This window comes from Cricetulus griseus, assembly GCF_003668045.3.
Source record: "Cricetulus griseus strain 17A/GY chromosome 1 unlocalized genomic scaffold, alternate assembly CriGri-PICRH-1.0 chr1_1, whole genome shotgun sequence".
NCBI lineage: Eukaryota > Metazoa > Chordata > Mammalia > Rodentia > Cricetidae > Cricetulus > Cricetulus griseus.
The window spans coordinates 162,333,384-162,350,015 of NW_023276807.1; the positions used below are offsets into that span (position 1 = coordinate 162,333,384).

General features: G+C 42.3%; 1 protein-coding gene across 1 annotated transcript in view; it reads right to left on the reverse strand.

Moving 5' to 3' along the window:
• Scd5 (stearoyl-CoA desaturase 5) overlaps nucleotides 1-15,881 on the reverse strand; it is a 38,588-nt gene extending 22,707 nt beyond the window's left edge. The window contains 2 exon segments of the mRNA XM_027387682.1: nucleotides 60-94; nucleotides 15,633-15,881. Coding sequence (XP_027243483.1) covers nucleotides 60-94; nucleotides 15,633-15,881 — 284 coding nt within the window.
• Between the last annotated feature and the right edge of the window lie 751 nt (nucleotides 15,882-16,632).

Sequence of the window (16,632 nt, forward strand, 5' to 3'; positions counted from 1 at the left end):
CCAGACAAATAACGTTTTAGAACCTAAACTCTTCATATGTGGAATAGCTTTGCTATAACATAGCATATGCAGTTAAAAACACAGATATTCCATGCTCAATAAGTTCACCCATAGTAAGTAACTTATCCATCTATTTTGGAGGGGGGCTATTATCACCAAAGTTGTTTATCGCTGTGGTAACAGATTCTCCAACAGAGAATGGACACACGGACATTTCCCTTCTGGTACCATATCTTACACTTCTGCAACTGCCTCCCTGTGTAGACTGATTAAATGAATAATATCCCAAGACCAATCCAGATGATAATTCTGCCTATTTTTCATACCATTTAAAAATCAGCGTGGCTGAGCAGTGGTGGTGCACGCCTTTAATCCCAGTACTCAGAAGGCAGAGGCAGGAGAATCTCTGTGAGTTGGAGGCCAGCTTAGTCTGCAAAGCTACATAGAGAAACCCTGTCTCGAAAAACAAAAACAAAAACAAAAGCAAAAACAAAAGATAGAAAGAAAAAGAAAATCGGCTTGGTGTTTTGATTTCCCTGGTCACTTTAATTCATGGTCTCACCTGGTCTCTCTATGGGTTTGCACTTCAGAATACCTTTAGGGACCTGGAAGGGGCATATGGCATCAGGCCTACTTCTAAGATTGGCTTTAGTGACCATGTGAGAGCTAAATGGTGTACTCTGAGAATACGTATTACTGATGCCCCTCAACAAAGCAAGTCATAACACGGCCTCTTGGTTGAGGGTTCCTCCTTGTATGGGGACATTTTTGTATGAATAAAGGAAAAAGAAAATGGCTGACAGTTCTGCCCAGGCTTTCTCAGACAGGGATCAGCTTCTTCAATGTTCCTGTGTAAATTGTGCCAAAGAAAACCTCATATAGCTCAACCTAATCCTCCCTTAACACGTTTGATGGGATATTAAGAGAATATGATGGCACCAAGGAACTAGAAAATATTGTGTCAGAGAAAGGGAATACTCTCTGGAGCTCTGTCTTGACAGCCCACAGGGGGCTAGTCTAAATATTAATTTGTGGTATTGGAACACTATCAACAGACTCATTGTGAAGACAATACTTTAACTGTCAACCGACAACAGGTCTCCACAATGTGTGGCTTCCAGCCATTGCATCAGTAAGAGAGAAATGTACTTGAACTCCACAAATACCCATGAATCATACCCTTTCCATTTTAAAAGGGAAGCCAGAGTAATTTAGTATTTTCAAAAACTAGCTGTTTCGAAGGACGTTAGCCTCGTAAGTCATTTCTTGGAAAAACTAAGAAGTTGTGAGACAAACTGCTTTGTAGTAACCTAGTTCATCTCAGTGCACTGTGGCTTCTGGCGCCTTCTGTTTAAACAACTTCCCGGCTGTGTATCAGCTGGTTTCTTTGGAAAGTGTGGAGCAAGCCAGCACTACAGTAACTATTACTGCATGTAGAGTTCAGGTTGCTTGAGATGGCATGTCATGTAGCCCAGTCGACCAGATTCTGTGTCCATCCTGCCTTTTTTCCAGCAGAAGTGGAGTGTGTACTAAGCCAAGCTCCTTCCTATTAATTCCCATGTCGGGATCATGGGAGAAAAAGCTGGGAACAGTGTACAAGACCAGACCTGCCCTTTGCTGAATAGACCTGCAGGGGCAGTCAGTCAACTGTGCTAGGAGGCCAGCAGAATGTCCTGCTCTCTCCCCCAGAGCTGTCTCTTGCAAGGCAAAAGTCATATGCTACCCAAAGGAAGCAGAAAACCTGGCCCCTGGGATAAGACAAAAGAATATTGATTTAGATAAGCAATAAAAAGAAAACAGATTTGGAGAAGGGGGAAGGGAAATCTATGCCTAGAAAGGCAACAAACCACTGCTGTTGAAGAAGGCATAGAAGAAAAAAAAGTTTTAGATCCTTAAGGAAGAGCCAGGATATGCTCTTTGCCCAGAATTCTCTACTGCTACAAAGAACAGGTCTTTGACTACTGGGAAGGAGACAGGTAGGCTGAAAACCATGATCCCAAGGTTCAAACCAAAGCTCTGTGACTAAGGCTGATCCCAGACAGGATAGCAAGGAAACCCACACTCTTATGATAAGCCAATGGGGAGACAAGTAGAGGGGCAGCTGGGGCCAGCAAAAGCAAAGGGAGGTAGACTCAGGTGCAGCCTGAGCTTGGACAGCTGGAAGCTGAGAATTTAGAAAACTGCTCTGGCATCCTGGGTCCATACCTGGGGACAGAAGTCAACCACTGAAGCTTGTGGAGCACCCACATTAAGGAGAGAGACAGCAACATCTAAGTGCAGTTCAGCCTCTGGTTAGTTGGTTCATTCTGTAATCCCTGCCACTCATCCACACAATAATGGCCTGAAGAGGCACTCTCAAGAATAAATGAATTGACCCTGATCTCTTTTTGTTCTTCTTTTTATGGTGACCAGTATTTAGCTTTCCAGAGTCAGTTCTGTCTCCCACCAAGCAGGTGCCTGGGATTAACCCAGGCTTAACAGAAAGCTTCTTTACCGATGGAGCCACTTTGCCCACCCTTATCTAACGTCTTAGAGAAGAAATAAGCATAAATAAAGCCTTTGCCTAAAGGCTTGGAGGATTGTGCATTCTAAGAAAATATCCAGGCTACATTAGGATAGTAATTCCTCTTTAGTCTGGAAAGTATTTATTGGAAAGAGAACAGCTTAGTGAAAACAATCACTTATTCTTTTGGTTAATCAAAGCAATGGAGAGCTAGGATATTTATAATTCAGGTCCAGAATCCAAGTACCATCATCTACATGACAAAATTACTGAAAGGATAAGAAACAATTTGTGTAAAGAACAAATGTGAGTACATAGTTAACAATTGAGGCTGTCATTGGCTACTTATGTGAGTCAAGATGCATGAAGATGCCCTTACTGTTGCCAACAGTGAAGGAGGGAAAGCATCCACAGACGCCAATGCCTGTACTTCCTGACTCCCATGCTGTGTGGAAAGCACTTTCTCATTCTCCCAGGGGAATTTCTTGTACACAGAGATAGACAACATGGGGAAAGAAAAGTGAATACTAACCCAGTTGGTGTACACGAATGTGTATTCGTGTACACACACACACACACACACACACACACAAGGCTCCCAGTGCTCCAGTAGGGAAATTACCCTTACACACAGAAAGAAGCAATTGACATTTTGACTGGGAAATTTGTTAAAGTCAAAACAAGCTTTTGAATTGTTTGCCAGCCTCACTGACTTCTGCCTGAATTTTGAGCCACTAAGAAGGAAACTTTTGTATTGAGGCTGTCACCTGGGTACCAAGTCATCTCTGTTCAGCACCCAGATGATTCAGCTGTTTGGCCACAGCAAAAACCAAAATAACAAAAACAAAAACAGAAAAACTACTTCAAAAAAGCAAGAGCTGAATAACAGTAGTGAAGAATGTTTTAGCCCTTCTACCCCCTTTCAAAAGAAAGGAACAGTGAGACATGGGATAGGGATACAGGATGGTTATGAATCTCTAAATGATTCATCTTTCCAAAGTGGAAGACAATGCTGGTCAGGTAGGGAAGCAAGGATGGGTTGGTGCATATGGTCTGACTGCTCTGCCCTGGGTATACCAGATGGTCAGACTCCTTCACCCTGAATATACCATGTTCAACAGCATAGGGATATACTCACAGTGTAAGCAAATGTGGAGTTTTAAAGTAAAAAGCTCAACAAGCTAAAAATCCAACAATTCTTAGACCAGTGAAATAAATAAGGTCACAGGTTAAACTGCTGCCCCTGCCGTGGAACACACTGGAAGATGCAGAAGTTAAAACACATGGAGCAGAAGCCCCAACCAGGACTGGTGCTGATGCAGGAAGAGCTGAACTTAACTGATGAGTTTCTGTAAGCTAGATGGACACATATGTGGGAGTTGACACTCCCAGGTGACCTAGTCACAATTGGCCCTGATGCTTTTGTGATTTTTAACCCCAGGAGTTTGAATAGGTTTCTGCAATAGAACTTGACAAAAAAACAATCCCTCATATTTATATGTAGAGGAAGGAAAGGGGGGGCATTTTTCTTTTGTTCCTTTTCTTGAAAATAGATTCTTTTCTCATACAATATATCCTAATTATGGTTCCCCCTCCCTCTACTCCTCCTAACCTCACCCCACCCTACCTCCCCTCCCCTCTAGATCTACTATCTTTCTGTCTCATTAGAAAAGGACAGGCTTCTAAGACAAAACAACCAAACATAAAACAAAAACCATAGCATCCAAGTTGGACAAGGCAAACCAACAGAAGGAATAGAGCCCCAAGAGAAGGCACAAGAATCAGAGACCTGCTCACCCACACACTCATGAGCCCCATAAAATACTAAGCTGAAAGCTATGTTATAAGGGCAGAGGACCAGGTACAGAACCATGTTGGCCCTGTACTTGCTGAATTCAGTCTCTGGAGGGAGCCATTTTTAAATAGACCAGCTCATTCTGTTCTTTAACAATGTCTACCTGGAGTGAAACTGCCTAACAGGACATACTGCTGCTTTCTCAGAGCCTAAATTGGCCTGGGTACAGGAAAATACCCAGCTGAAGCTAGATATAGCCTTCCACATGTGAGGAAGGAACACCCAACTCTAGGATGTTCTATCAGTCTTGTTTTTAAAGAAGACCTAAAAAAAAAAAAAAAAAAATAAGAAACACCGGTGACATTCACAATCTAAGGGCATAGGTGCACGAATGACAGAGGGCTCCCCTTCCCTGACTCCTCATTTCTACACTTCCAAAAGTCAGGCCTAAAAACCTCTACTCAGTACATTGTGTCTGCAGAGCAAAAGAAAAAGTGCAAGGCATTCTGAAGACAAAAACAGTGTGAAGAGGAGTGTCAGAAGGAGCCACAGCACAGGTGTTGGAGTTACCACCAAAGAATGGAAAGCAACTACGTTAAATGCTAGGTGCTCTGCCACATGAAAGAGTCATCAATTAAGAACACACAGCGAGCGTACACAGAAAGACAGAAATCATGATCACAGCCCTGGGGGGGGGGGGCACAAAAAACGGAAATGAAGATCTTTGATGAGCTTTTAGTATTTGTAGACACAGCTGGGGAACAAGTCTTCAAGAGCCATAAAACAACTGTACAAGCCATAATAAGCTGTTGGGGGTATGAGAACAAGAGAAGAGAAGAGAGACGCAGGAGAGATAGTTGAAGCAATGACAGAATTTCCAGGAAGCTCAGAGAATACAAAGCAGGATAAACAGGGTGGGGGCATACAGAAATAAATAACCCTACATGTTAGATGACAAAAGAAATCAAGATACAGAGAAAAAGTACTGAAATAATCTGGAAGGGAAGAATAAAAACACCTTTATAAAGGAGCAAAGATTAAAACGCCATGGAGCAATCGAGAAGAATTAAGGTTTTAAAAGGAGAAAACGTTAAATAAAACTATCCCTGAAAAGTGAAAGTATATAGAAAACACCTTCAGGCATGGAAAACCGATGTCCTGTGTCTGCTTTTCATAAAACAAGAAAAGGAGTCAGAAAAAGATAATCACACAGCTCAGAAACACAATGTGCAAAAAGAAGGCAAAAGCACCAAAGAAGGGTTAAGTGGCTGAAAAATCAAAGGTAATTTCTTATCCTTTATTGGTCTAACAGGATGTTCAAAGTAATAAGAGCAGAAGTGTGTCTACTTGTGTATCCTCATCTACATATGTAGATACATAAATGTGTATTTATAGAGAGGGACCTGATCTGTATGCTTATGGATAAGCTAAATGAGTAGAGCAGAGACATAAGGGATGAGGGGGAGGAATTCAAATTTCTTCATTGAATAAGGAACACTAGATGTGAAGCAATACAGAATCATTTCAGAGTGAACTCGGATTATACATTATAAACTTTAGGGAAACCACTAAAATGGTTTTTTTTAAGTGTAACTGACAGCTATTCAAAGAAAGACACAGTAGTCATGAAATATTCAAATCATAAAAGGAGACCAGACGCAGTGATATATGCCTGCAATCCCAGCATTCTGGAAGCTGAGGCAGTAGTATCCTAAGTTCTATCCCACCTGGGCTATACAGCAAGGCCCTGTCTCAAGAGCAAACAGACAGACAGACAGACAGACAGACAGACAGACAGACAGACACACACACACACACACACACACACACACACACACACACACACACAGAGGTGCTAGAGACATAGCTCAGCAGTTAAGAGAGCTTACTATCGAGGCTCCCAGTACCCACAGGAGGTGGTTTCACAACTGGAACTCCAGTTTCAGTGGCATTCAACACCTCTCGCTTCTACAGATTCCTAAAAACATAAAAATGAGTCTTTAAAAGCAATAAAATAGAGACCAACCCTTAACACCAAATGAAATTGCAAACTAGAAATCAATAGAGATTATTAACATAATCCAAAGCTTGCTCTTTGAACAAAGATCAATAAAATCGTTAGCCTCTTGGACGCCCAAAAGTGAACAAATGCATCATTGCCATCAGAAATGATTACTATAAGAGGCGCCAACACTAAAGATTCCATGGGCATTAAAAAGATCACAAAAGGTGCAATCTCTCAAAACTCCCAGAAGTAGAAACAGGCATGCTGAGTAGAATTGCATCTACTTAAAAAGGTAGAACTGCCAATAATTTTCCAAAATAAAAATGACCAGGCCAAGACAGGTTCATTAAAGGCTTCTGCCAAATTATACTAAATCTTTATTTATGCCAATATCTTTCAGTAGATGCAAATGGAGGGAATACTTCCAAACTTATTCTGTGAGATTTATCACCATGTAGTTGTTTTTTTTTTTTTTAACTCTTTACTCTTTTTACTCACCCAACACATACACAGAGAGTCTTATTTTTACTTATGAATGCCCAGTCTTAGCTTGGCTTCTTTCTAGCCAGCTTTTCTTAACTTATCCTGTCTACCTTTTGCCTCTGGGCTTTTATCTTTCTCTATTCTATATACCTTTCTTTACTTCTTACTCTGTCTTGCTGTGTGACTGGGTGGCTGGCCCCTGATGTCCTCTCTCATTCTTCCTTCTCTCACTCCTAGATCTTTTCTTCCCAGATTTGTCCTCCTATCTGCCTGCCAGCCCTACCTATCCTCTCTCCTGCCTTGCTATTGGTCATTAAGCTCTTTATTAGACCAATCAGGTGTTTTAGACAGGCAAAGGTAACACAGCTTCACAGAGTTAAACAAATGCACATAAAAGAATGCAACACATCTTTGCATCATTAAAACAAGTGTTCCACAGTGTTAAACAAATGTAACACATCTTAACATCACCATGATACCAAAGTCATTAAAAAATATTACAAAAAGACAGGAAAATATCTCAACAAATAAGCCTCAACAAAATATAAATTAAGTACACCATTGTCTAAAAATGCTATATACTCTGACCAAGTGGGATTCATTTTAAACACACAAGCCTGATTCCATATTGGAAAATAAACAGCATAAACCAGAAATGGGCAAATAAAGACAATTACATGATCTTATTAAGAAACAAACACAAGCCGGGTGGTGGTGGCACACTCCTTTAATCCCAGCACTCGGGAGGCAGAGGCAGGCAGATCTCTATGAGTTTGAGGCCAGCCTGGTCTCCAGAGTGAGTGCCAGGATAGGCTCCAAAGCTACACAGAGAAACCCTGTCTCAAAAAAAAAAAAAAGAAAAAAAAAAAGTCCTTTCAGTTGGGGCTGGAGAGATGATGGCTCAGCGGTTAAGAGCACTGACTGTTCTTCCAGAGGTCCTGAGTTCAATTCCCAGCAGCCACATGGTGGCTCACAACCACCTTGAATGAGGTCTGCTGGCATGCAGGCACAAGACTGTATACATAATAAATAAATAAAAATGAAAAAAGAAAAAAGAAAAAAGAAACATTAAAAAAAATAAACATAAGCCAGGTAGTAGTGGTGCATGCATTTAATCCCAGCACTTAGAAGGCAGAGGCAGGCAGATCTCTATGAGTCGAGGCCAACCTGATTTACAGACTGAGTTACAGGACAGCCAATACTACACAGGGAAACCCTGTCTTGGAAAAAAAAAGTGGCAGGGGGAGATAAAGCTAAACACCCAGTAAACTGGGACCACAGAGAAGCCTACTCTATTTGGTCAATGTCCTAAAAAGGAGAAGTTCCTGCTAAGACCAGAAGCAAGGCAGGGGTGTCCCTTTTCAGCATGCACTTTCAATGTCATACTGGAAGTCCTAACTAATGAAATAAGACAAGATAAAGAAATGTTCACTGGTTGAGATTGACTTCTTTGTTCATAAATGGCACAATTATCTTTGTATAGAATGTAAGAGAATAATAATGGCAACAGCCCTACCAGAACTTACAAGAAGACATTACAGCAAGGCTGTCACTCACTACAGGGTTCGTGTACAAAATTCAATCAGTTTTCTATATACCAACTGTTATTCTTTTGTTTAAAAAGAAGAAAAGAGAAATATTGAGACAGACATAAGATTATAAGTTTATTATATGGCCCGGTAGAATGCCTGAACCTTTCACCAACAATAAACAAAGTGGGATTTTAAGTTAAAAACACAGTGCTACTGAAGCATTAGCACTCCTAGAAATAAAACCTCTGACTATAAATTTTATAAAATATGTTTTGTGCATACACACACATACACACCATATGAGGGAAACTAAAGAAATCAAATCATTAGATAAATGATGATGTCCCATACTTATGGATATGTGGTATTATCAAGATACCACTTCATCCTGTTTGATGCAGTCACTGTAATTCCAACTGAAGGCCCAGTAACATCTTTAATAAATACAAAGTGATTCCATAGCCTATACATGAACAAACAAACAAAGGACGGAATAGCCAACACAATACTGAAGGAGAAGAACAAAGCAAAGGATTAAAACCATCTGGCTTACAGATGTACTGTATATCTACAGTAATCAAGATAGTATAGTACTGGGGAAACAGACTAACAGATTAATGGAACAGAATGTAGCCCAAAAATAGACACACTAAAATATCCAACCGAGTATAACAGAAGAATAAGCTCAAAAAAATAGAACATGCCTGCCATCTTCTCAACAAAGAGTCCTACAACAGCTAGACATATTCATACTCAAAAATCTGCATTTAGCCACAGACATAAAGGTAAAACACCACACTGTAAAACCATTTGAAAATTGCAAAAGAGCAAACCTAAATGTTGGGTTTGATGGATTATTTTCAGTTATAACACCAAATATGATCTGAGAGAGAATCAATAAACCGTCACTATTCTTTCTCCTCTAACAAAGACACTGGGGGAAATAGTCACAAAAGACTTACAAAGAACTGTTTTTCAAAATATACAAAGAACTCTTCAAACTTAATAATAAGACAATAAGCAGCAGACTGAAGTGATGGCTCAGAGGTTCAGAGTACTTGGAGCTCTCTCAGAGAACCTGGGTTCAGTTCCTTGCACCCACATGGCAGCTCAACCATCTATCTGTAACTCCAGTTCTAGAGGATCAGATGCCCTCTTCTGGCTTCCACAGGCACTGCATGCATGAGATGCACAGACAAGAGACCCATATATATATATTAGAAAAAGAAACACTGGTCTAAAATTAGCACATAGAAGAGGTAATAAGACATAAGCCACCAGGTAAAGCCAAAATAAAGTGATGGTGAAATACTACTACACATTAGTTAGAGTGGCTATATCCAGAACAGTGGCAATATTGAATGCTGGCAAGGATGTAGCACTCTCACTCACTGCCAGTAGAACAAAATGATACAGACAATTTGGAAGACAGCTCAACTATTTTTTTCTAGAATTAAATATTGTCTTATCATGTAACTCAGCTATAGTGTTACTTGGCATTTACTCAAATGTGTCTAGAACTTATGTATGTACACACACACACACACACACACACACACACACACACACACACACATTGCATGTGAGTGTTTACAGTAATTTTTATTAATAATTACCACCAAGATGTCCTTTAGTGACTGGCTAAGTAAACTCAGGCACATCCAAACCAGTATGTGGGTCATTATTTAGTGCTAAGATGTGTTAAGTTAGTGATGAAAAGATGTGGAGGAAACCTATAACTGCATATTGCTCCCCCAAGGAAGGCCACCTGAAAGAGCTGCATCCCATAGGAGCCCAGCTGTTCAACATTCTGGCAAAGCCTGAACTATGGAGACATGAGATGCATAGTGTCAGGCTCTGTGGGGGTGTGACGATGCAGGGAAAGCATACAGAGCAGTGAAATACTCTGTATGATTCTGAACAGGTATGACCAAACCCATAGATTACAACACCAAGACTGAAGCCTCATATGAGTTGTGGCTTTTGAGAGTGATAGCAAGTATTCATTCATCAGTCAGGACAAGTGTACTGTTGAAGCACACTGATAACAGGGATGCTATTCATGTGTGGGGTAGGGGTGTATGGACTATGTGTGTGTGTGTGTGTGTGCGTGTGTGTGTGTGTGTGTGTGTGTGTGTGTGAGAGAGAGAGAGAGAGAGAGAGAGAGAGAGAGAGAGGAGAGAGGGAGGGAGGGAAAGGGAGGGAGGGAAGAAGGGAAAAAGGGAGAGAGTGTGTGAGAGAGAAAGGGAGGGAGGGAGAGGGAGGGAGAGAGAGGGAAGGAGGGAGGAAGGGAGAGAGAGAGAGAGAGAGAGAGAGAGAGAGAGAGAGAGAGAGTTGAGGGTGCAGACAACCACCCATGCACTCCATGCGGAGGCCAGAGCAAGACGTTGAGTCCTTTGCTCCTTTTCTTCTACTGCTCTGTCTTGATGCCTGAGACAGTCTGTCACAAGTTGGAAGCTCATCATTTTGGCTAGGTAGTCAGCAAAAGCTCCCAGGAGCCATCTGTCTATGCCCCTATGCCGGATTACAGGCATGTAGCCATGCCTGGTGTTTTACATGGGTGCTGGAGATTTGGATTCAGGTCTTCATGCTTGTAAAGTAAACACATTTACACACCGAGTCATCTCCTGAGCACCTAAACGTCTTTTTAAAAATAGTCTTTACAAAGAAAATAAGAGTGTGCCATTGGAAAGTAACCCTAAGTTAGGAAGCTACTGGACCACAGGAGCTAAATGATGTCTCAGGATGAATCTCTTGACTGCCTTTCCCCCTGGAATGGCAATATCAGACATCCTCTTCTCTTCCTGAGGCATAAGAACAGAAGTGATTTTCTGCTCAGCATCATCCCATTCATTTTCTTAATTATCTCATCACCAGGGCAACGAGGCAAGGGCCATGTTTCCATGTGTGTGGATTGGCATCCTCCCCGATTACTTCAGAGATGTACATGTTGGTGTCTGATTATGAACTCTGAAGGAATTTCTCCCCCTAACTGGGAATGGAGGGAGAAGCCAGCAGCAAGAGGAACAGTGTGCTGGTTTAATCCTCCCTCTGCTACCTCAAGGCTGAGATGACATTCAGGTTGCTTTACAGTGTTACGTGACTGGGCAACATGTAGCCACTGCTCTACTTAAAGGAGTGCAGTTGGGTAGCTCTTGTTGAGGGTGTGCCTCACATCTGCTCCCTTTTCTTCTTTAGGAACAAAATCAGGGTTTTATTCAAGGGCACAATATATCAGCCAAAAGAATGTTTCCCTTTTCGTTGAGGGCAGATACAGTCAACAAGAATAAAGTGGACAGAATGTGTATGTCTCCTAAGAAAACAGTTTAGAGGTGTTGGTCTCCAACAAACAACTTCTGGTTGGAGCTTAGGGAACAATAGTGGACCATGAAATCAGAGAGAGTGGATGTCACATAGCAAATACTGTTGAGTTGAAGGAAGAGGACCCAGTTTTCTTTCTTTCTTTCTTTTTTCTTTTTCAAGACAGGGTTTCTCTATGTTAGTCCTGGCTGTCCTGAAACTCACTGAGATTTGCCTTCCTCTGCCTCCCAAGTGCTGGGATTAAAGGCATGCGCCACCACTGCCCAGTGAAGACCTAGTTTTCTAATGAGCTGCTATTGTTCCTCTTCTTGCCCACTTGGACACTGGTTTCTAGACTCAATCAGTAAACCTCCCCTACCCCTGTCCCTTCATGACTTTCTTACGTCAAGTCCAAAGCACCTTGATTACAGCTGACAGAATGCTTCTAATTGTATGGAAATAATCTCCCATCATGTTTAAGGCAAACACTGTTGTGGAATATTTAACTATGTAAACATGTATTGCATTTTAGTAATTGTGTAAAGGTTGTGTTTAACGTGTAAGGATGTGTTACAGTTGTTTGTGCTGCGTTTGTTTAATTGTGTAAAGATGTGTTGCTGTTGCACTTTGCCTGCCTAAGGCATTTGATTGGTCTAATAAAAAGTTGAACAGCCAATAGCTAGGCAGTAGAGGGATAGGCGGGGTTGGCAGGCAGAGAGAATAAATAGGAGAATGAGAAAAAGAACAAAGAGAACAGGGGAGAAAGAGAGGGACATGCCCAGGGCCAGCCAGGCAGGCAGTGGCCAGCCAGCCAGTCAGACACAGAAGCAGCAGCAAAAGTAGGACATACAGAAAGAAAAGGTAAAAAGCTCTGAGGCAAAAGGTAGATAAAGAGAAGCAGGTTAATTTAAGTTAAAAACTCTAGCCAGAAAAGAGCCTAAGCTAGGCCGAGCATTCATAACTAATAGCAAGTCTCCATGTCATGAGTTGGGAGCTGGTTGGTGGCCCAAAAGAAAAAGTCTGGAAAAAAACACACTTCTTAACTGATAGACCTATCTCAACCTTACATGCAACTCACTTCTGTGTGTGTGTGTGTGTGTGTGTGTGTGTGTGTGTGTGTGTGTGTGTGTGTAAATATTCCATGATGGTGCTTGTGACATCTTAAAAACCTTTCTGGCTTACATAGCCTTCCCTTTACTACTTCCTCATTGTCCAGGTCTTGCCTCACAGACCAGTTCCTCCCATGAGGCCTTCAATTAGCCCCACTCCAATTAGCCCTTGCAGTGATGGTTAGGAACCGATCCTCAGTGCTTCCCCCCAGAGTTTGCTCTGTGTTGCAGCATTTCTCTCACTATCTGTAGCTCCCCGCCCTCTGGGAAGACAGAGGCTAAACTTTAGGGTCATCCCCGAAATACTGGTTCCCAGCAGAAACTCAAGGAGTCTAGAGGAAAGATGATACAAGCCAGTGGTTTCTGATAGCTGGGACCCCTTTGGTGGTCACCAGCCTGGTGGTGAAAGAGACATTCCCAGATAATTATTCAGGAACTTGCTAAAACAGTCTTTGTTCTTCAGTCTGCATTTAGAAATACACTGGAACATGTGTCCTGACAGAACACACAGAATGAATCAGACTGCAGCATTTTTTTTAAAGGAAAAGACTAGGGTGGTCTCCCATTTTTATGGTCTAAGAAACCCACACTATTATTGTATCAGCTCAGTTCTCATTAATAAAACAGAAGAGCCCCTGTCTTCTCACTCGGGCTCTTGACATCAGTTCAAGGGTTGATTGTCCCAAAGCATTATTAATTGTAAAGTGACATCATTTATATTGTAGAATTGGAAGTGACATACATATCTAACCACAGCACAGCGTTGGTTAAATAAACTATGACACACTCGACTTAAGGATTTGCCTGCAGGCTTTGACAATGGTGTCTATAATATAATCTGAAGTTAAAGGCAAGACATAAAATCACATATGCAGCATGACCGCCATCACACCAGATATATCAAATATATGCCTGAGCGTAGAAACAGCAGAGCGTTAACAGTGACTGTGTTGATGTGAAGGCTGTAGGTGATTCTGTTTCCCTGTGCTTTTCTGTAATGATCTCTCTCTCTCTCTCTCTCTCTCTCTCTCTCTCTCTCTCTCTCTCTCTCTCTCTTCCTTTCTCTCTCTCTCCTCAACTCTGTCTCCCGCCTCTCTCCTCTCTCCTCCCTCTTCCCTTTTTTCTCTCAGCAGTTTTGCAGTCTCAGGATTGAACCTGTAGCCTCATGCATGCTGAGTAGAGATGACCCAGAAAGCTGCATATCCAGCAGCTTTACTTTACTATTTTATTTTCATGGTGAAAACTCAAAATCAGGAAATCACTTCCTTGCTAATTGAGAACACTGTTATTTTTTCTGCTCTAACACTTTTGGCTCATGGCATTGGGTGTGTTTGCCTGAAGGAACAAAGACCTTACAGTAAAGCCACAGAAGCAGAGAGGAAAGCACAGTTCTGCATTCAGGCCAGCAGCTGCTGGTGGAATGACACCAGGGCTGATGTTCAGGGCAAGGGTGGAGGGGCGGGGATCTGACTATACACCAACTATTTCTAAAACTTCTACCTCATAAAGCTGTGAGGAATAAGTATTACTGTTATCCCATTTATGATAACATGGAGACAGAGTGGCTAATTTGTACTCTGGCAAGTGGGAGCATGGCCCCAGATCAGGGCCTCTGCTCCTGAGTACATTCTATGCCACACTTCCTTTCTTACAAGGACAAAGGCACCATGTCTGTTCCCAGTGTCAGCTTGACTGATAGGTCCCAGTTGACTGCAGCCTGGCTGAGCTGGTCGCAAGTAATCACTGACTGTCTGTGTTATTGTAATGCCCTGAGCATGGCATGGCCCCAAAGTTGTCCTCTTCACACATAAATGTATTGCTTTAGGAGTGACAAGCCTGTTTATAAATGCTTTTGAAGTGGCCAATGTTGCAGACCCTGATTAATATGAACACTGTACATAGCAGGTTTTTTTGGCTAAAAGGTGAAGGGCGTTTTGATCCCACCAGGCAAAATAAGACCACCACCACAATTCTGAGCCAAATTTGAAGCAAGCTTTAGTTAGATACTGGCCAGAATGATGGACACTGGCCAATTCCATTCTGGGATTTCCAGAAAAGGGTCATGAGCTATGTTGGCCAAATGCTCCTAAAGGCAAACCCACAAGGCTACTTACTTCCTGCCTTCATCCAATCAGAGTAAGCATATATCCTGATGTACCTCCCACCTTCCTGTGATCAAGCACATTCAGTGCAATTGTGACAAACAAACTTGTTTAGGGAAATAAAAACATGTGGCTTGTTTATGAACAACAGCCCCCAGCATCTCAGGAATTATCTGTCCTTGGGAAAGAGGCTGGCAGGTCAGAGGCATTTTTGTTTTATGGTTCTCTAAGCATAGTAATTAAAATTTAAAACATAACTTTGGCTCTCACAGCTGCTTTCCTCTTGCTGACCCTATTAGCAGGCAACCTTTCTTCGTGTGCTTATGAAAGTGGTTTCACCTTGCAAATGGTGGTCAACTAAACGCAATTGGCTGACTCATGGGCATTCCGAGGCACCTTAATATAGGGTCTCATTGTCTGTACACAGAAACCTACCGGTACCACATGTCCATGGGCAGAAAGAGGGCTGCAAGAGAGCTGAGCAAGACACCTGGAGAGAATCAGCCATGTTGGGGCTGAGTGTGTCACTATTTAAGGGTAGACCCCATTGCCTCCACCTCAGGGAAGTTCAGGCAGAAGAGAAGGGAAACAAAATTTATGAACTCAGTCATGCAAGGAAATGACACCAGGCTTAATGGAAACTCACTGCATGTGAAACTTGAAATTTCCAACAAATGTGCCCATGGACAGGACTTAGTAAGCAGACAAATTCTGGGAATAAGGTTGTGGCTGTGGGTGACTATGAGAGGTGTATTACTGTATCACTCTGTCTTCTCCGCTGGCCCCTTTAATAATTCACTCACTCACTTTCTCTGGAACTGAACCATAGGCTCAGCAAGCAGATCAGTGACATTGAACTTCTTGTCCTTCTCAATGACATCTGGATACTTAGAAACCAGCAGCCACCCACTATGGGAGGAGCAGCAGCCTCGCTGGGCATTGTGGGGGTCTGAATCTGTCTCTGAGTACCTGCGTTGGACTCAGCGGTCCCTGTCCCACTCAAAGATGTCATTCCACAGATTAAAAACAGTGCCTGAGTGAAGTGACAACATGCCTTTCTGGAAAGTTCCAGCCTTTCTACCCTGTTCTACATGCTCACTTCTGTCTCTTCATGTTGTCCGTGTACCTCACGTCTAGCTCCTAAACACCGTCTGAGAGGGCTTTCCACCAGAACAAAGGAAGTCCTCATTCAGCAGATTGTAAACTGTGTTTGGGATATAGAGGAAGATTGGGTGTTTCTGTGAACTCAGGGAAGACTTGAAACACAAAGTGCTGGTGAGATTCTCGAGTCCCAGGGGGCAATTTACACTGGGGAAAGAGACATCTACTGCAAGGACGGATGAAGACTTAGTTGTCAGCAGAGTGGTACCCTTAAGTACGAAGCCATGTCAACTCTCCACCTGGACCCTTTTGCCTCCCTTCCTGACTTGGATGACTTCCATAAGGTCCAATTAAGAAAGCAGAGGAAAACAAGAGTGTGAAAAACCCACACCAAGCCGTTTCTCCAAGTCTCTAAGAAAAAAAAAAAAAAAGGCCGAGACATATGTGACTTTGTTTAGAGAATGCTCCAACAACTGAGTGTCCCAGCAAGTGGAGGGAGGCAACTTTAGCTCTGTGAGGAATCCAGTGTATCAGACAGTACCCACCAGGTGACTCCCCGGTGATACCTAAGCAGCAGTGCACACCATGCCAACACCTGAATGAGCCATTTGTGATGGGAGACAGCAGGATACACTGTTGGTTTGGGGGCTTGTCTTGTGTTGTTTTTAATACAACAACACTTTCAAGGTAAATGAGATTGGG